The 21249-nt window shown below is 42.8% G+C and overlaps 1 protein-coding gene across 1 annotated transcript in view; it reads left to right on the top strand.

Annotated features, from left to right (window-relative positions):
* Positions 1-11443, top strand: part of LOC147626953 (alpha-1,6-mannosyl-glycoprotein 2-beta-N-acetylglucosaminyltransferase) — a 174361-nt gene extending 162918 nt beyond the window's left edge. Inside the window, exons 14-16 of the mRNA XM_086815509.1 lie at positions 10140-10313; positions 10401-10526; positions 10771-11443. Coding sequence (XP_086671635.1) covers positions 10140-10313; positions 10401-10526; positions 10771-10935 — 465 coding nt within the window. The 3' untranslated portion in view covers positions 10936-11443. The remainder of the gene's footprint in view (positions 1-10139; positions 10314-10400; positions 10527-10770) is intronic.
* The last annotated feature ends 9806 nt before the right edge of the window (positions 11444-21249 follow it).

Raw genomic sequence — 21249 nt, 5'->3', positions numbered from 1 at the left:
GGGCGGGGACTCACTCAGCGGAAGAAGAGAGGACGGGGACAGGAGGCGACACCATGCGGAAGGGGAGCAGGGCAAGAGGGGCGATGGCGATATGGTGATGGCGATGGCGATGGCGATGGCAATGGCAAGAGGAACACCATGCGGAAGGGGTAAAGGGCGATGGCAAAGGTGGCAGCGCGAGGGTGGGGCGGAGGGTAGCTGGGCTGGCGATGGCGAAGTTAGGGCTCAGTCGGGGGGAGGTCCAGTCGCTCACGTTGAAAGCCTTTTAGCCGTAATTGTATATGTAGCTAGGTTGCTTGTTTCTTTTCAATATATCGTGGAGTTGTCTCTCTTGCTTGTGTGCATCTCTACCTTCTGTGCTTGTACATCTTGTTCCTACACGCCAACATTATAATGAGCTGTCATGTGGTTAGAACACCCAAAATCTATGTACCACTTATCATCAAGTGGTTCTTCAACCATAGCACCAACTATATGTTGCATGGAGAACAGATGCTCTCTCCTCTATACCCTCTTCCCTATCATTTGATACCGATACATAATTCTTGAATCATCTTACCCTCACTTATATCTCTTCTCCTGGGTTCACAATCTCTAATGAAGTGGCCAGGCTTATGGCAATAGTGATATACTGTCTGTGTCCTTGATTGTTTTGATTGTGTCTACCTTGATTTGGTGTTGGACGTGGACCCTCTTAAATATCCTCTAAAGTTTCATCTGCCTCTGAAAGCTTGATGCTTAGCCTGATCCTGGTTTCTAGCTCTACCTCTACCACTTTATTTTTTTTCCTTGAAGAATTGTGTCTACCGAATTTATTTGATCCTCAACCTCTTGATTGTGACATTTCCTTTTTTGTATAATGCATTTCCACCATAACAATTCTAAGATGGCATTGTCGAACCTCCTAGATTTTGTTCCTCTCTTGAATACATTCCTTGACATAATTGATGTCCTAAACACCCTGTACTATCTTCCTAAACCCTCCACATAATCTAACACTGACTGATTTGTCCTGTTGATATTGTTCAAACTAGTCTTGAGCTGCTGTCTTCTTCTTTTTCTAGGAAAGAGATCCTTCTATTAGTTACCGAACAAAACAGCCATAATGGCTAAGTACAAATTCAGCTCCATAGAGGGGAGCGAGAATCAAGAAAACTGAAAAGGGGAAGGATGCTCTCCTCTGCTGGATGGCGCTCTGGGAGGAGAAGGTTGGGGGGAACAACCACACAAGTAGGCTCACCACCACTGTCAGTGAGAAAAGGACATTCTTGCCCTCGACATATTCTCATACGTACTGGGTAACATATCCCACATCTCCTTGGCTGACTCACAGTGCTCTATGTGTGGTGTGATTGCTGGGCTAATGGATTGAGCTATTATACTCATGACCTTTTTATTCCTAACGTTCCAGTGTTTCATTTGTTCATCATACAAAGCAGTTAGTGCTGCCAATTGAGTTGTGTGTGTGTGTGATGGGTCTCCTTGTGAGTTGGTTGACTCTGTTTGCTTTCTTCTTGCAGTCCCTGATTTTGCCAGATCTCTTCTTGATCTGGAACAAAAAAACTCTGGTTCATGTGCTTCTCCTGTGCTGAGACCCCATAGTTAATGAGATTCTAGGAAGAGTTTTACCTTGAACCTCCAAGCATGATAGTTGTTTCTGTTCTGCTTCTCTATTGCTGTCAACTGTGTGTCTGCCATGTTTGAGCACCCTTGGTTTACAAATTCTGTTCAGCTTCTCTTGCCATGTGTGAGTCCCAGTGGATATAAGTATCACCAACACTAGCTTATAGTACTCCCAGCTACTCCATCTTTAAGAATTATACCTCAATTTGAACAATCGCTTGAGTAGATTATCTCTATCTTGTTAGACAGCTATAAAAAGTGTGCTGCTGTAGCTACACTTTTTGTCCAGACTTCACAAATCTTTGTTTTCTTGATCTTCGGTATGTCTTTTGAGAGCTTACAAATTTTCATTCTAATCCTAAATCATTTGCCCATCCAACCAGCTCTTTTCTTGTGACTGTTTCTTGCATGCTGCAGTCTTGCTCAGGTTTGCTTCACTGTGCTTCTTGTGAGCTACTTGTCCCTCTTTTCTTAAACTTTTAGTGGGGCTGTAAAACCTGCTCTGATACCAACTTGAAACACTAAAAGATTGATCACATTTCACTAATTGAGTATGAATAACTAATTGAGTTCACTAATTGAACTCTGAAGTACTGATGAAATACAATGAAAACCAAGTGCTGTATAATCAGGGCCTTTTTTCTTGTCGAAATCACTCACTCAAACTAAAAAACGCGACGTTTTCTTGCTGCATGAATGAGACCTTTACCAAATATAATAATTTTAGGTGGTAGGACACATTCTTAGCAGCCATCTGCCTTGTATGACCACTTCCAAATGTTCATCTTATGTGCTAATCTATTAGATCAACATCTAGACCAAGTGTGTATCAAACCTCTGTAGGCATATGCTCACTTATGGTAGTGCTATGTGTGAACAGGACTTAACCAAGGGCACTTTTTCCCATGTGGTTTTTCCCCTTGGACATCAAGTGTGAAAGGACACTCTTAACATATAATATTTTGTACTTCTATATTATATGGATGTGGCACACATGCAAGGGTTGACTTGCATTTTGTGGATACCACACTTTTGGCTCACTCTCTCTCTCTCTTATTTCTGTGTGTGAGCTTCTCTACCCTGCACCTAACCCTAATGTGCAGGTTTGTGTGTGTGAGTGTGTGAGTCCAACACCCAACATTTGGTATCAGAGCTGGGAGCTGGGAGCTGGCCCTGATATTCTGCTGCTGGAAAAATTCCTGCGAAATTCCGTCCACACGCTGCCAAATTCCATCGCCTGCATTTTTCCGTCCGTCGGATTCCGTCGCCTGCGTTTTTCCATCCATTAGATTCCGTCATTGCTCCACCGTCCGGCCGCCAGAAACGGGCGGCACTAGTGGGGAGCCCACCACCTCCTCCCGGGCGGCATCTCCTCTGCAGCCGGCGCCGACCAGCTCCGTCACGCTTCCGGCCACCCTGGCCGTCAGCGCTCCAGCCGTCGACCACATCCGGTGTCTCCGTCTGCTCCCGTCCGCCGTCTCCGTTCCAGTCGCCGCCCTGCGCTCCGTCACAGCAACCGCTGGCCGACGTCTCCGTTTAGGCCGTCTCGACCCGCCGGCTCGCTCGCTCACCGGTCCTGCTCTCGACCAGCACGCCGTCTCCTCGCAACTACCGTCGCGTACCGGCCGTCTTCGCCCGTTCCAGGCCCTTCATGCTGGCCCACAGTTGCTGCCTCTGCCTATCACGTCGCTAGCGACTCCAGCTCGCCTAGCCGCCTCCAGCACGCTTGCTCGCCTAGCCGACTCCAGCGCACGTCTGCTGAGCGTCCGCTTCTGGTTCACCCGACACCAACGCCCAGCAACTCCTTGGTAGACATTTGGTCCGCCTCTGCTGTCCGCCACCGCCCAAAGCCCACATCCGTTCTCTGCAATGACTCCCTACAACACCTAACATTGCATCGACTCCCTCCAACGCCTTCACGTGCAACAACTCCCTTCAACAAGGTCTTCCCGGCTGCCCAGGTACCTTTGTTTCAGCAAACAAAAAAAAAAAAAAAAAAGAAAACAAAGGAAGATTTGAAAGCTTGCAGGTGGTGGATTCAAGCAAATTGGGGGATTTCTCAATTTCAGGACAAATTGATAAAATTGGGCATGTTGCTTTGCCTGCAATTTGGGGGTTTTTGAAATTGAGGTCAAAAATCAGCAAATTGAACCTCTCTCATTTGCAGAAATTTGGGGGTTTTCAAAATTGAGGTCAACATTGGCAAATTGAACCACTTACATTTGCAGAAATTTAGGGCTTTTGTGAAAATTGGCCAATTAGATGCACATTGAAGCGATTGGAGTGCATAAAAATTGGGGATTTTCAGATTGGAGCATGTAATTGGGCATTACAGCTGCGATTTGTCGCGTATGTATACACATTGTGTGTAATTGGACAATTTGGTGCAGGTTTACACTTGCTTTGGTTTGCAGGCATACATTTGCACAGGACATTTGGTTGCCTGGCAGTGCACATTGGTGCTTGGTTTGCTTGCAGATATATTTTGTTGACATGGCACAGAATGCTACAAATGTATTTGGTGTGCTCACCCAGGAGGACAAGCTGGATGGATCTAACTACTCCCTCTGGAGTTTCATGATCCGTAATTTGCTTGTAGCCAAAGGGCTTTGGGGCATCGTGTGTGGTGATGACACACGCCTACTCACCATACAGCTAGCCACGCCTCAAAGGGGAGGTGCTCAAAGAGCTCCTGATGTAGATCCTGCTCCCACACAAGAGCAGAAGAGATGGGACTCTAGAGATGCACAGGCCATGTCATTGATAGCCCTTTCAATGAAAAGGACTATTATTCCGCACATTCGTTCATGCAAGACATCGAAGCTTGCATGGGACACATTGGAAGCAATGTATCAGGTACACAACGAGGCAAGAGTTGCCTACTTGAAGAGGCAATTGGATCTGCTTTCTATGGATGAGGGTGACTCCATGGCAGATCATCTCACCAAAGTGAAAGATTTGCAGGAACAATTGCTCAACATTGATGAGGTTATCCCAGACAGACAGATGGTTACCAACACTCTTCATTCTTTACCGCCTTCCTACTTGGGCTTTCACACCTCTCTCAACCTCTCAATGAGAGGAGGTGGTGATCCCGTCACCTTTGAAGAGCTCGTGGGTTTACTCTTGCAGGAAGAGCAAACAAGAGCAAACTTATCGAGCAACCGTGGTGGAGAAAAGGCATTTACAGCCAAGGATAAGGGTAAAGCAAAGAGCTTTAGGCATGGGGGACAACAGTCTAGCAAGGCTGGTCATGGACAGCCCTCTTCTAGTGGTGAAAAGTCTGACAAAGGGGATGCAAACAAGCCCAAAAAGAAGGGCAAATGTCACTACTGCCATAAGCCTGGACACTACATCAGTGAATGTAGGAAGCGGATTGCAAAAGAGAAAAAGAAAGAAGCAGGCAATGCAGTAGCAGACTCTTCGGATGACAAAGCACAGCAATCAGCTAATGTAATCCAGGAAGAGTACACTTTTTTGGTCACATGCACTAGTGACACACCAGGTGCTTCAGACACTGATATGTCTTGCATTGCATCTGACAGACAGAATGCATCATGGTATTTTGATAGTGGTGCTTCGAGCCACATCACTTCATGCAAAGATGTATTTCAGCACTTGGTTTATGCTTCAAATGGCTGCACTGTATCATGTGCAGATCATACCACATATCCAGTAAAGGGAATTGGTAATGTCATACTTATTGCAGCCAATGGTGCCAATATATGTATGAAAAATGTATTGTATGTTCCAGGAATAAAGAAAAATCTGCTCTCCGTCTCAGCCATAAACGACCAAGGTTTAAAGGTTGAATTTGAAGATGGGAAGTGTTTGGTAAAAGACCCATCAAAGGGTTATGAAATAGTCACTTCTGGAACACGATACAAAGGCTTGTATAAGCTGGACAGCTATGACAAACGCACTTATGATGTAAATACAGTGGCTGCCCACACTCCTGCTATGCATGATGCAGAGCTATGGCATGCTCGTTTTGGGCATGTAAATTTTCAGAGTTTGATGCTTTTGCAGAAGCATCATATGGTTGATAATATGCCGCCTCTTGAGTCTCCGCCAAGACATGTATGTGAGGGGTGTATTTTGGGAAAGATGCAATGGAAACCATTTCCCAAAGATGGAGCTGTTAGAGCTGAAAGTAAATTACAGCTCATACATAGTGATGTATGTGGTCCAATGCGGACACCATCCATAGGGGGGCATCTTTACTTCGTCACATTCATTGATGACTACTCCAGGTTTGCTTGGGCTTACCCTTTGAAAGCGAAAGCAGATGTGTTTACATGCTTTCGACACTTTGTAGCAATGGCTGAAAATATGTGTGGATGTAAAATCCAAACACTCCGCTCAGATAGAGGTGGAGAATACATGTCAAATGCATTCAAGGATTATATGCTTCAAAAGGGCATCAAACACCAATGTACTGTGCCTTATACACCGCAGCAGAATGGTGTAGCTGAAAGGAAAAATAGATCTCTCATGGAGATGGCAAGATGCATGGTGAAAGCACAAAAGTTGCCTCACAAATTTTGGATGGAAGCTATAATGTGTGCAACTCATGTGTTGAACAGGTGTCCAACAAAAGCTTTGAAAACCATAACACCATTTGAGGCTTGGTATAGCCGAAAGCCAACTGTGGATTATATGCGTACATTTGGGTGTTTGGCATATGCACATGTGCCAGAACAACTCCGAACAAAGCTTGATGACAAAGCAATTAAATGCATTTTTGTGGGCTACAGCAATGAAAGCAAAGGATACCGTCTTTATAATCCAACTACACGAAGGATTTTTGTGAGTAGAGATGTGGTATTTGCTGAAAATTCAAAACAGCCCATGGTCAGCTTGTATAAAAGCAATGATACAGGCTTACAGGACATGTTTGATGGACTTTTACCCATTGCAATTAGAGGGGATTCAGATCAGCCAGCCCCTACACAAGAAAATCCACACGTAGAACATGTGGACCAGCCAGCCATTCAGCCCCCTTCTATGGAAGAAGTGGAAGATCTTGTCAGGGAAGAGCAAACAGCCATAGACACAGCCAAGTCAGTGCCAAGATGGTTGCTGAAAACTTTGCAAGAAAGCAAACTTGCAGCTCCTCTCACAGGTAGAACAAGGGCTAGTTCCAGCTTTGAATGTACACCGTGGGGAGTCTGCATTCGCAATGGGTGGTCTCTTTGATTCAGAAGAGCCTTCTTCTTATGAAGAAGCACATGAGAATGAGCATTGGTTGCAAGCTATGCAAGCTGAAATTTCTTCTATCATGAAGAATAATACATGGGATCTTGTGGAATTGCCTAAAGGCAAGCATGTAATTGGAACAAAGTGGGTGTACAAAGTCAAAAGAAAGTCTGATGGTACTATTGACAGGTACAAAGCAAGACTTGTGGCTAAAGGCTACTCCCAGAAAAAGGGAATAGATTATGAAGAGACTTTTGCTCCTACTTCGAGAATGACCACAATAAGAACTGTGATTGCATTGGCTGCCCATAAAGGATGGAAAGTGCATCAATTGGATATCAAAACTGCATTCTTAAATGGGGATTTACAGGAGGAAGTATATGTAAATCAGCCCATTGGTTTTGTAGTTCCTGGTGAGGAACATAAAGTATGCAGGTTGCACAAAGCATTGTATGGGTTAAAGCAAGCTCCAAGAGCTTGGTATGATAAGATACATGCTCATCTAACCAGCCAAGGTTATGAGAATAGTCCAGCTGAAAGCACATTATATGTGAAGAAAACCAATGCCGATATTCTCATAGTCATCTTGAGATGACATGCTCATTACAGGTACAAGCAAAGCACAAATTTCAGATTTCAAAGCTGATTTGAAAGCTGAATTTGATATGTCAGATTTGGGGCCTTTACACTACTATCTCGGCATACAGTTTATGCATACAGATGATGGCATTGTTATGCAGCAAACTAAGTACATAAAAAGTTTGCTAAAAAGGTTTCACATGGATGAATGTAAGCCCATTTCTACTCCGGTAGAACCAGGCGTATGGCTTACTATGCATGATATTGGAGAGCCTTTTGAGGCCGGCATTTACAGCCAGGCAGTGGGATGCCTCATTTACTTGTGTAATACGAGGCCAGACATATCTTTTGGAGTGTCTTTGTTGAGCAAATTCATGCACAGCCCAGGCACTAAGCATTGGCAAGCAGTCAAACGCATCTTTCGATATCTTAAGGGTACCCTGGATCTTGGTTTGTTCTATCCCAGGGGGGCATCTTGTAGCTTTATGCATACAGTGATTCAGATTGGGCTGGTGATTATGATACCAGGCAATCCACCAGTGGGAATTGTTTTTTTCTTGGCAGTTCATGCATATCTTGGTTGAGTAAAAAGCAACCCACTGTTGCTACATCTACTTGTGAGGCTGAGTACAGGGCAGTCTTTACAGCTACAGTAGATTGTGTATGGTTGAGGAGACTATTGGCTGATCTTCGTGAGTGTCAGCAGACACCCACCACCATTCTCACTGATAGCCAGAGTGCTATGGCCGTGGCACGAAATCCAATATTTCATGCACGTACCAAGTACATAGAGATTCATTATCACTATGTCAGAGAGAGGCTACATGCAGGGGAGATCAGTTTATCTTATTGCCCTACACAGGATAATGTTGCAGATCTATTCACAAAGGCTTTACCTCGAGAAAAGTTTGAAGCTTTTCGCAAAGCTTTGGGCTTACTCTCATACAGAGAGTGATCTGCTACCTTGTACAGGTTCACACTTCCACTACAGGGGAGATTTGTAGGCATATGCTCACTTATGGTAGTGCTATGTGTGAACAGGGCTTAACCAAGGGCACTTTTTCCCATGTGGTTTTTCCCCTTGGACATCAAGTGTGAAAGGACACTCTAACATATAATATTTTGTACTTCTATATTATATGGATGTGGCACACATGCAAGGGTTGACTTGCATTTTGTGGATACCACACTTTTGGCTCACTCTCTCTCTCTCTCTTATTTCTGTGTGTGAGCTTCTCTACCCTGCACCTAACCCTAATGTGCAGGTTTGTGTGTGTGAGTGTGTGAGTCCAACACCCAACAACCTCGATCCCTTCTAACAACGTTTGACCTCTTCAGCTTATGTGCTAATCTATTAGATCAACATCCAGCCAGATCAAGTGTATCAAACCTTGATCCCTTCTAACAATATTTGACCTCTAAATTGAGCCTCCACCTTACCACAACTTATTCCTTTGTTTTCTGGCTAAACTTTTGCACATGAGATATCCTTAATCATATTTATATCGTGCCATCTGTATGATTCAACCCATGTGTCCTCATCTAGACTCATGGCTCGAACATCATGTATCCACAAAATGATCTCTCGTACTCTAGCCACAACACACATTCTGCTACCTTGCTTACTCCAACAGAAAACTCACGCAAACTCAGTTTGGGAAATAGCTTGAGTATTTCCATTGGTACACATTACTTGCTGATGTCACCAAGCATGACTACGGCAACTTATGAGCAGCAGTGTGCATCAACACTGGCAAGTCATGTGGGAATCATGGTCAACTGAAAGAGCTTATGAGAGGATCTTTTTGAGGGCGCTCTCGCTTGATTCTGATGAGTGCACACACACAGAAAAAGAGCAGAATAATACACAACTACCAGTTATATTGTTTAGAAGGATATGCCGTGGTCAATTTTGGAGTAATTGAGAACCTTAAAGCTATCAGATAGAGATAGATTGACTCTATATACGGCTGTTTTGATCAGATTTGGCTGTTTTTTATTGTTCTGATCTATTTTGGGCCAGCATTGCGTAGTTTTGACCATAAGTTGTTTGGAACTGATGTTCCGATCAGCTTTAATTATTCGTCCAAAATTTTTGAGTAGTTTTGAGCAGATATGACATTTTGTGGAGGTACATCTCTATGTTTTTTCTTGCATCGATATGAGAGCATCTGAGACAATGTATGTAGGCTTTCAGTACTTTAGGTATCTTGAAACCGTGAAAGAGAAATATGCAATGTGCTTTGTGGTTGAAGTGGGAAGATGAGATCCTTGACACTGAAAGCCAATTTCCTGCATTGGTGTTGGTTTTTTATATATGTTTTGGTTTGCTTTGACCATGTGTACATGACTCGGCGCGGACGATTCCCCCTTTTTTATTTCTCGTGCGCGTTTTTTTTGGTTTTTTTTTTTGGGGGGGGGGGGGGGATGGGGATGGGGATGGGGCGGTGTGTTAGTCCCATTGTAGTCTACAAAATATGACTCTTAAGTTGACACGCTTGGTAAAAATTTCTAATGCATTTTGACATGTGGATTATACTTATATTTAGCCCACCTGTTCTTTGGCCCTTTCAATTCTCATAGGATAGCCACTGGCAGCAGCCGATTTTGACATGTGGATTATACATATATTTAGCCCACCTGTTCTTTGGCCCTTTCAATTCTCATATCACAGCTACTGGTGGCAGCCGATCACACTAGCATCATATGATAATAAGATGCCTTTTTTTTAAATACAGGAATGGTGGACGTATGTTTGCATGGGACCTACAGATCCTCACCCTAATTGGCATCTAGGGATGAGGGGTACACAACACCGTGCAGTCATGTGGCGTGTGTGGAAGGAGGGGGGAACCGGATTTTTGTACTGGGGAGTGAACTGCTATGAGAAAGCTTTATCTCCCGGAGCTGAGGTAGAAAAGAAGACAAAAGCCAAGGTTAAAACTTCTTTGAATCTGATTTGAAATGGTTTTTACAAACATCATATTGCACGTGGGCAGATACGTTTTCGTCGTGGCCTTCCGCCTGGAGACGGCACTCTCTTTTACCCGGGCCAAGTTTTTCAACCCGAGCTGAAGGAGCCTGTTGCATCAGTGCGTCTTGAACGCCTACTTAGCGGTTTGCAGGTAAACTTGAATATTGAGCAAGTGTTTGCATGCTACTTAGGGGCTTCTCACATATGCTGCACATCCAGGAAAAGGGGGAGATCTGACCTGTTCCTGGTGGGCGGGGGATCTCCCCATCATACCCCTGCTTGCAGGGAAAGGGGAGGTGTGTTAAGTCCCTTGTAATTGCTGTGCTTCTGGCAGGTCGTTAAGTAGTAAATTGGCTCAATTTTAATTGCTTTCTTTATCCAATGGAAATTTGCAGGATTTCGAGTATTTGCAATTATATGCATCTCGTTACGGAAGGCCTGCTGCCTTATCGCTTTTGGAGAAAACGGGCCTTTATTTGGGTCCTGATCGGTACACACCTGATCATGGACCTGTAGATTTGATGAGAGCGGAGATATATCATGCTTTGCGAGCTCTTTGATGTAACAAAAACCGGTAAAAGGGGGTTTCTGATTATTATGTTTTCCTGTTTTGCTGCAATGTCTGCTTGATCCCACATAATGGCAAAGATGTTCAATCTTTATCAGTTTTACATTGAGATCAGTGGGGCAAACCCATGATGGAAGTTATGGGTTCAGTCGGATGCAATGGTATGCAGAGGGGAAGTTACCCGATGACATGTGTGTGGATATCAAAGGAACACCATATTACTACTTATGAGGTCAAAATATTTGATTGGATAAAGGTTTGGGTGGTTTTTCGATGCCAAGAGGCAAGATTCGCATGGCTGCAGGAGATTGGATTAGGGCTCCAGCCCACTCAATTTTTGATATATTATACATGGCCTTAAATGCCCAATGACATGGTGCATGCACACATAGTTGATTGTTTATATTCACCTACTCATGATTATGCATATTAACTAAGTGGCGGCTACCAAGGTGCACAGCCCAGTCTCATAACAGCGATCTTAATTTTTCAACTTCTACTAGCAAGCTTTTTTTTTTTGTAAGTCCTCGTGCCCCTTGTGGCATTTCCTCTCCTGTGCTTCATTAAGAAATTATGTTATCATTCATGACACCATGGCAGCATATGGCTTAATGGCAGCTAGTTATTCATGGCACCATGGCAGCATATGGCTTAACAGCAATACGATTTTGGAGAATTGTTTGCTAATTATCCATATCGCGAGCAAACTTTTAAAATGTGTAGCCAATAAGGACATGTAGACACTATTGGTATGGGAAATTGGAGGGTTGGAATTGGATTTCCTTGTGAGAAGACAATCTTGTTTTTTGATCTTGAACTCACAAAGCATAACCCTCTTTTTTAATCCTATATTTTAATAGCTTTTTGGAGTGAGGATACAGAGTATAATATGTTTTAAAGCCGCACTTGGAAGGAAGAGCTTTTAGGTGCATACACCCAAGTATCCATAATAATACAAAAGAATGAGAGAGAGAGAGAGAGAGAGAGAGAAGAGGGGAGGGGAAGGAAATAAGTTATTAACATTTTGACAAGACTCGAAGGGCCGATTACACCAAAAAAACAACACGAAAATATTGATCCATGGGAAAATTGAAAACTACAATGGAAGCTAGCTACCTTTACTATGAATGTGTCATTCAAAAAGTAGTCAAGTATTAAAACAAGAATCTTAATAGTTTGGGCATTTTATGTACACAAGGATTGGAGTGTACTAGAAGTTTGCTCTTATTTGGGACTATTTACAGAATGAATTGTTTATGAGATTAGTCCTATTGTTGAAATATCAAAATTTGATGATTAGTAGACCTTCCATTTTACTATGCATGATCATCATGAGATGAAATGAACAAAGTTTTGTGACTTAAACTCACTATGCAGTATGTAGATAACAAATTCTGATTCATGTAGTCAAGATTTAAAACATCCTCAGTAGGCAAAATTCCTTAAGGAAATGCATGTCAACTTTTTCTTTAAAAATTGGGTTGATTAAATTTTTAGAAATCAAATTAAACTTTTTTGAAGATTGTAGATTAAGAATCTACTCTTCGAGATCTTTTCAATGATATATAGCATGATGGGTATTTTTTTGTATTCAAGAAGTTTTCAAATTGGTAATGACATGTCGTAGGTATCTACTTTTCTAGATCTTTCTAATAATATATAGCATAACGGGTAATTTTTCGTATTCAAGAATTGGTTTAATTGGTGATGAAAAATTATCCATCATGCTTTATATCATTAGAAATATCTTAAAGAGTAGATTGTTAATTTATAATCTTTGAAAAAGTTTGATTTGATTTATAAATATTTAATCATTAGTCCATTTTTCTAAAAAAAGTTGATATGGCATTTCTTAAGAGGGTCCTTTTTTAGTCCAAGTTTTGCCTAATGAAATCAAGCATGTCTCCACATCTTTTTGTGTATAAATTCTCTGACAAAGTTTTAGCTCATACATTGTAAAGGACTTCATAGTTGAATACATCCTATGAAGATTTTTCTACTCTCAATTATTTTATGCAATGAAGTTTTATATTTTTCTACTTTCTTTTAATCATCAAACTCAGTATGTGCATGATTTTAGCATGTAGGTATGTAATTTAAAATTTTTATAGCTCTTGATTGTAATTCTGTGTCTTTTGTTTGCATAATTTTATAATGTTCAATCTATTGTATGCTATCTTGGAGCAAGTTTTAAGCAAAGTTAAGGCTTGGTTATAAACATGGCAAGCATGTGCGCATGAAGAAGAGTTTTGGTTGGGGCATGGTGTTCAAGTCAAGAGCTTACCTTAGTCTTATCGAAGCATGTGGCGTTGGTCCTTGTCTTTGAGCCGCAGATATAACTTTTTGATATAGGTCATTCGTTGTCATAGCGGAGTGCTCCTTGTCAATGGGGTGAAGGAAAAGCTCTCTTCGTCTAGATAAAGGCAAATAGACATGGTCCTTCGCGATGGTTCTCTCTCACAAAAGGCAAGGAAAGAAGAGAGTAGGGCTTGGAGACCTCAAGGGTTACAAGCTCAGTCCATTGGAAAGATCCTCACCACCACGACAGTTCAATTCACCAGGTAATCTCTTGTTGGATGTGTTTCAAGAGGGGATAGGGTGAGCCATAACACAAATCTCTTCGTAATCTTCTCTCTAATGCAGGCTCTTGAGTGTGAGTGAGTGATTTAAGGTGAGAGGAGGGAGTAGTGCCTGTAGTAGTGCAATATGACAGTGTGACAAACGCTTGCAGGAGAAGGCGAATGGTAAGCTACCCATGGCAGTGTTGAGCTTGGAGACCTCAAGAGTTATGAGCTCGGCTATCAGAAAGATCCCCACAACACGTTGAGGTGAGTGGTTTCCTCTTTGCTATCTCTTAGCCTTAATTTTTTTGGCACCACGTCACCAATCACATTGTGAGGAGAAAAATGAGACCCTCCTAAGACAGATGTATAGATATGGGAGATGAGTATATGATGGTCCTACAAACAATCCAATCTAGCATGCAACCGTTATGTAAGCAAGATTCAAGAACATATATGCAAGCAAGAAGAGAGAAGAGAACATCTCCTAAGTATTTTATTACAAGGGAATGATCGTGTATTGCTTATTGTCAAAAACTTCTTATATGCAAGTAACTAGTTTTCACACCAGGGTGGCCAAACTCAAGATGATTTTCAGGAAGTATAAATTTTTGATGTTTTATAATAATGTCCATCCAAGGCGTACACTAGTCACTTCATGGTAATTAATGAGACGGAAGGCTTTAACAGGTTTCTTCTTTGCATATTTAAGGAAGTCGGTGTCATTGTCAGTGTGATCGACATCAACAAATCTATTTATTTGGGTCAGTTTATAATTTTACTTGCTCGAGCAAGTTTTCTAGCACTAAATATAAATCTATTAATTTTTTCGCTTTAATGTGTAAAGTAAGGATGTCTCAGCTACGTGTAAGGCCAATATCAAAGGGATGTATACTAGTTAGTCTAAGACACATATATGTGTAGTTAGAGTAAGGTTGATCGCCTAAGTCTGGGTGCTCGAACACTTAATAAGTAGTATAAAAGATAACATCTCTATCATAAGAATGAACACTTCTCTTATATGAGATTAAAAGCACCAGCTTCTCTACTCTTTATCTCTTGAGATTGTGGGGTGAGAGTGAGAGTGAGAGTGAGAGTGAGAGTGAGTGAGTGTGAGAGCTCGCAGGTTATTATCTCATACCACCATAACTTCTTGTTGTGAGGGGTTTGTCCATGGAGTTTCTTAACACTATGAGTGACAATGGTGGAAGCTACTATTCGAGGGTGAGCTGCAACATATGTATTTGAAAAGTCTCTCTTAGCAACCTCTAAAGGTGTTGCACCTACATCCCCATGACAAAGGTAAGCATTTCTCACTTTGTTTTGGTGACCACATTGTGGAGAGAGTACATTTTTCAGTGACCCATTGCTTTTTTTAGAAAATAGGCTTAAGAGTCTAGGATACTCTATGAAGTTAGCAGCAGCAGTCGAGTTTTAAGTGGTATAGTTCGGGACCAATCTGCAACCGGATACAAGGCATAAGCTTTGGGTAGTTCTAGTGATAAGCAGTTTGTCAAGGTGGCATGAAAGGTATGGGCGATTTAAAAGTTATTCATGTGAGGTCTCTTCTTGTTGTGAAAATGGCTATGGTCCTTCAAAATTAGGTAGTTTGGTAGTAGTCCACACACTCTGCAATTGGTGAAATGAGTGTGAAAGGATCACCATGGAATGATTTTCATGAGTATATGATGGTCCACGTCTTATTAGTGCGGCATGATATTATACGTCAAGCTCGTAGCGTGATTTGGCTTCTTTGTTGGTGAATGTTGACCAAGGCGAGGTTTTGTTGGTGTTGAATTGGAGTCGAGCATAGGTTGCATGCATTGAAGCTCTTTGGAGGAACCTGCAAGGTTGATGATGCTCGAGGCGATGGGTCATAACATGGGCCATGCTTACGTCCGCCATGGTCTCCCCATCCATAGTGTATTTGAAAGGTTAGCATTGACGAGGTTAGTTGCATGTGCATGTGTTTGTGTGTGTGCTCTTCAACATTTTCTTAACATCCCTTTTCTTGGGGAGTCAAGATCATTAGATTGTTGATGCATGGTAGTTGGCTTTGTCCATAGCTGTAATAGAGCTAGGCAGTCTCTGTGGCTCAAGAAATTTAGCGTTAGTGAGTACTAGGGATAGAGGCAATGTGGATCAATGGGTGGATGTGCCAAAGAAGAGGCCACGGAAGGTTCTTACTGATTTAAGAAAAGTCCAGGTAAGGGGCCGTACCATGGGCCAGGCTTGCGTCTGCCATGGTCCCCCCCATCCGCGCAGATGTATCTGGACGGCTGTGCCGACGATGAGGCTTCATACAGGTGCTTGAGATATCAGTGTGTATTGATGTGTCTACTAGATGCAGAGCCCATGTGTATACAGCAGGTGTCGTGCATGGATAGTGAGCAAAAGGTGGGCCAATGTAGCAGCTCCTCCAATATATTGCTTTCTTTGACACTTATTTGTCTGCTTTCTTCAACTCTCATACATGGTTTGAGATATGGAATTAAGTGTTGATTGGTAGCGAGGATGGTCGATAAGGCAGAGGTGAATGAGGTTCAGTTATCCATGAGAATGTAAGAATTTAGGACACCCAGTATTGAAGAATTTAGGACACCCAGTATGGAAGAATTCAGGACACACATTATGGCAAGTACATTGGTAAACTGTGAGTTCATGCATGGCTAATCTAGACACTTTTTTAGCCTCATTTTAAAGTGTTAGTGGCTCTCCGGCTGCTTACTTAAGGCATGGCGATGTCGACGGAAAGAAGTAAAGTAAAACATAGCTTTTATGGCTTCGAGGTGAAATGTCAAATTGCGGAACAATGCCGACCGTAGCATACGACTTGGCATTCACCTATTGGGCATCTCTACCTTGTTTCATTAGCATGGTTGTGGACATGTTTTATGCCTTATAGAGGGAGAGATGGAGCCCAGTTGGGTTTTGGGCTTCTGTCGGCTTCAATTGTGTTGCCGCTCTTTTCCCACTTTAGGTTCTCTTCCCGGTATTTATCTCGGGGATACTTCTTGAAACTCAGGCACTTTGTCCACAACTCTGGCAATAAAAATAATTTTTTGATAGGGACATCAGCACCGCCTAGTTAAAATGGGGTTAACAATAAGCTCTTAAAGGTTCAGATGACTAGTGGCCATGTGGAAGGTTCAAATGGATAGTGGAAAATTCTAGCTTGGAAACTAGTGTCTTTTTCTCTTTACAGTCACCCACCCTCATAAGATTTTAAAGTCATTCGTCTAGGTGCTTTTGATGGCATTTTGGGTATGGATTGGATCGACAAGAATAATGTGGATATCCATTGTAAGCTACGCCTTATCATTTTCATTTTGGGTATGGACTGGATCAACAGGAATAATGTGCTTCGCCTTACCACTTTCCTTCCTACTTTTAAAATGAAGTACAAAGTTTGGAAATCTAAGGTAAAGCTCCCTTGCATGTGGTTAAAGCTTCTCTTATCAAAGAGTTTCACAAAGGGCCTACTATTTATGTGGTATATAAGAATAAATCTAAGGTGGAACCCAAAGGTTTTGAACCACTCTGGCTTAAGGAGTATGATGATGTATTTCCAGAGGAGCTCACAGAGATGTCAGTTCCATCATGAGATGTTGATCATGAGAGATTGAGGTTGAATCAAGTTCTCAACCTATGGTAAGAAGAGCTTATAGGATGTCTATTCTTGAAGCAATTGCGCTCAAGGAGCAACTCTCTCAATTTATGAAACAAGGGTTCATCCAACCAAGTGTTTGCTTCCATTCTCTTTTAAAAAAACAAATGATGGCACCTTGAGAGTGTGGATTACCGAGGTCTCAATCAATACACCATCAAGAATAAGTATCATATTCCCTGCATGAATGAGCTCTTGAATAGGCTCAATGGTGCCAAATACTTAAGTATGGATACTATCGAATCCGAATTTGAAAGAAGATATCTCGAAGATTTCCTTCGATTCTTGCTATGGACATTATGAATTCAAGAAGGTGATGCGTGTGTTAACTAATGCTCCTACCACCTTCAATAGATGGATGCCATATGCTTTATTTGAAAAGTTTGTTCTTGTGTTCTTTCATGAAATCCTTGTGTATTCTAAGGATGTGCAAGAGCATGAGAGCCATGTAAAGAAAGTTCTTGACACTCAAGTTGTATGCCAAAAAAAAAATAAGTGGATCTTCTTTGTTGATAAGGTGGATAATCTTGACTTTGTCGTCTCATGTGTAGGGTTGTATCTAGACCCCACCAGAATCCAAGCAATCATCAACTAGCCTAGTCTTAGGTCAACTAAGGAAAATCCTAGTCTATTGGGTTTGACAAGATGGTTTTAAATCTTTGTTAAAGAATACGCGAGAGTGCTTTGGGGAGAAGGAAGATTTGGTGGGGGGGGAGGGGTCTTCGCATGCGAAGGAGGGGGAGCTAGGGGCTGCGAGGATGGGCCTGGAGTGAGATCCTAACGAGGCAATGGTCTCTAGACTAGGGGTCCCAGGTTCTCGGGGGAGTGAGGACATCACTGTCGAGGAGCTGCTGAGAAAGATGCTCGTAATGGTTCTCTGACAAAATCATATCCTCTTGTGGCCTACTAGCCTAGAGCATGTAGCGATGCCGCTCTGCTTTGAAAGTCCATCGGTGGTTCCGCCTCAGGCTAGCACTCTTGCACTGAAATCCACTAAGGCTCTAATGTCTAGGGCCGGTATCCACCCCACCCCTCTGATGAGTGAGAAGTTGAACTAGCAACCGTGTGTGTGTTGGGGGGGGGGGGGGGGACGAAACAAGGAAAAGCTCTAGCAAGGTATCCCATCTACTAGCAAATGAAGCATTGGCCTAGGAGGCCAGAGTACTCAAGTCTCTACACATTAGAAGCTTCCGGGAGGCAAGGAAGTGATATGGCATGAGGAACTGGCTCCTGAGAGGCTGTGGAGATATGAAGAGATGGAATCCTGGATGTCTTGAGAGGCTATGGAGATATGAGGGGGGCGAGGGGGAGGGATTCCTTCACTCTCCCAATAACACCAAATATCACCAAGAGGAGAGGCCTGAGACCAAGAAAGCACAAGAAATCCTGAGACGCTAGACAGAGGGTCAAACACTGGGTCGAAGCCATGCCGCCACCTCGCAAAGAAGGCTTGGGCCATATAGGGTTCAACCGCATGACTGTCTGAAGCTGTAGGCAAAACAAACTCTACCTAGTAGTATCTAGGCCCCATGAAATGAATATCAATGATCTTTCCAGGCTTGCCTGTAACAAGCCCCTGAGCTGTCCACGTGCCAGTGGCTATGCAAACCACGGTGGAGGCCTCCAAAGATGCGACTGTCGAACCGAGGAGCTGGAGGTCCCCTTCTGAGAAAGAAAGGCACGGGCCGGCGGCCTCGGTTGGGGGTGACGGAGCAACTGCCATGGAGTCCTCCTTAGGGGTTAGGGGTTCGAGGACCAGAAGTTGCCGACGCTTACAAAGCCAGAAAGTAAAAACACCCGAGGGAAGGGCGAGGGTGACCTGCAAAACAGGGGGTTTTTTTTTTGTTTTGGGGTGGCGGGGGGAGGCAAAGCGAGGAAGAAGGGGCTGGCAGAGAGGGGGGCAGAACAAGAGAAAGGGCAAGAGCTGACTGGACAGCAAGAGGCTAGCAAAGGCAAGGTGGGTCTCCCTCGGCGGAAGAAGAGAGAGGGTGAGGACAGGAGGCGGCACCGAGCGGAAGGGGAGCAGGGTGAGAGGGGCGATGGCGATGGCGATGGCGATGAGGAGCACACCAGACGGAAGGGGTCATGGCGAGAGCAAAGGTGGCAGCGCGAGGGTGGGGCGTAGGATACACGATGCGAAGTTAGGAGGACGAAGGGGAGGTCCACCAGCCACTCAAAGCCCTAATTGTTTATGTAGCTTGTTTCTTTTCAATATATTGTGGAGTTCTCTCTCTCTTGTTTGTGGAGTTCTCTACCTTCTGTGCTTGTACATCTTATTCCTGCACGCCAACATTATAATGAGCTGTCATGTGGTTAGAACACCCAGAATCTTATCATCAAGTGGTTCTTCAACCATACCACCAACTATATGTTGCAAAGAACAAATGCTCGCATTTGATGTTGATACATAATTCTTGAATCATCTTACCCTAACTTATATCTCTTCCCCTTGGTTCACAATCTCTAATGAAATGGCCAGGCTTATGGCAATAGTGATATACTTGTTTGTCTCCTTGATTGGTTTGATTGTTTCTACCTTGATTTGGTGTTGGACGTGGACCCTCTTAAATATCCTCTAAAGTTTCCTCTGCCTCTGAAAGCTTCATGCTTAGCTTGATCTTGGTTTCTAGCTCTACCTCTACCACTTTGTTAGTTGCCCTGTTGTCCTTGAAGAATTGTGTCTACCGAATTTATTTGATCCTAAACCTCTTGATTGTGACATTTCCTTTTTTGTATAATGCATTTCCACCATACCAATTCTAAGATGGCATTGTCAAACCTCCTAGATCTTGTTCCTCTTAAATACATCCCTTGACATAATTGATATCCTAAACACCATGTACTCTCTTCCTAAACCTTGCGAACATGCTTGTACATTATCTTCATCACTCACAACATGACTTGTAATTTCTAATTGATCATAGATTTCTTTGATATTTGGCCACATAATCTAACACTAACTTATTTGTCCTGTTGATATTGTTCAAACTAAACTTGAGTTGCAGTCTTTGTCTTCTTTTTTCTAGGAAAGAGATCCTTCTATTAGTTATCAAAAAAAAAACAACCACAATGGCTAAGTACAAACTCAACTCCATATAGAGGGGAGCGAGAATCAAGAAAACTAAAAAGGGGAAGGATGCTCTTCTCCCCTAGAAAGCGCTCTGAGAGGAGAAGGTTGTGGGGAACAACCACACAGGTGGTCTATAGTTCCAAGTGGGCTCACCACCACTATCAGTGAGAAAAGGACATTCTTGCCCTTGACATATTCTCATACGTACTAGGTAACATATCCCACATCTCCTTGGTTGTCTTCACAGTGCTCTATGTGTGGTGTGATTGCTAGGCTAATGGATTGGGCTATTATACTCATGACCTTTTTATTACTAACATTCCAGTGTTTCATTTGTTCATCATACAAAGCAGTTACTGCTGCTGCCAATTGAGTTGTGTATGTTTGCTGGGTCGCCTTGTGAGTTGGTTGACTCTGTTTGCTTTCTACTTGCAGTCCCTGACTTTGGCAGATCTCTTCTTGATTTGGAACAAAAAAACTCTGGTTCATGTGCTTCTCCTGTGATGAGACTCCATAGTTAATGAGATTCTAGGAAGAGTTTTACCTTGAACCTCCAAGCATGATAGTTGTTTCTATTCTACTTCTCTATTGCTGTCAACTGTGTGCCTGCCATGTGTGAGCACCCTTGGTTTACAAATTCTGTTCAGCTTCTCTTGCCATGTGTGAGCCCTTCCTCCCAAGCCTTAGCTACTAATGCTAATAGATAGGATCATGAGTTCCCTTATTGATGGTACAAGGGCACTCAATTATTGATAGATACGTGTATTATAATAAGAGGTTGTGTATACGTAGTAATGAAGCTCTTTGAAGGAGAACCCTTCTACGGGTACTCCCTTATTGATGGATAAGAGAATGTGTATTCCTAGCGATGAAGCTCTTAGAAGAAGAGTCCTTATCTAGGCACATGATTCCCTAGTGGATGAAACATCCAGGTTATTTAAAAACCGACACTTCAATTCTCGCATGGACTCAAGAAGGATATGTTGAACTATGTGAGGTAGTGTCTCC

The sequence above is a fragment of the Cibotium barometz genome, chromosome 21 (genome assembly GCF_041138505.1).
Source record: "Cibotium barometz isolate CiBa-2024 chromosome 21, ASM4113850v1, whole genome shotgun sequence".
Lineage (NCBI taxonomy): Eukaryota > Viridiplantae > Streptophyta > Polypodiopsida > Cyatheales > Cibotiaceae > Cibotium > Cibotium barometz.
Note: the sequence above shows the minus strand (reverse complement) of the source record. Positions and strands in the feature narration are given on the sequence as shown.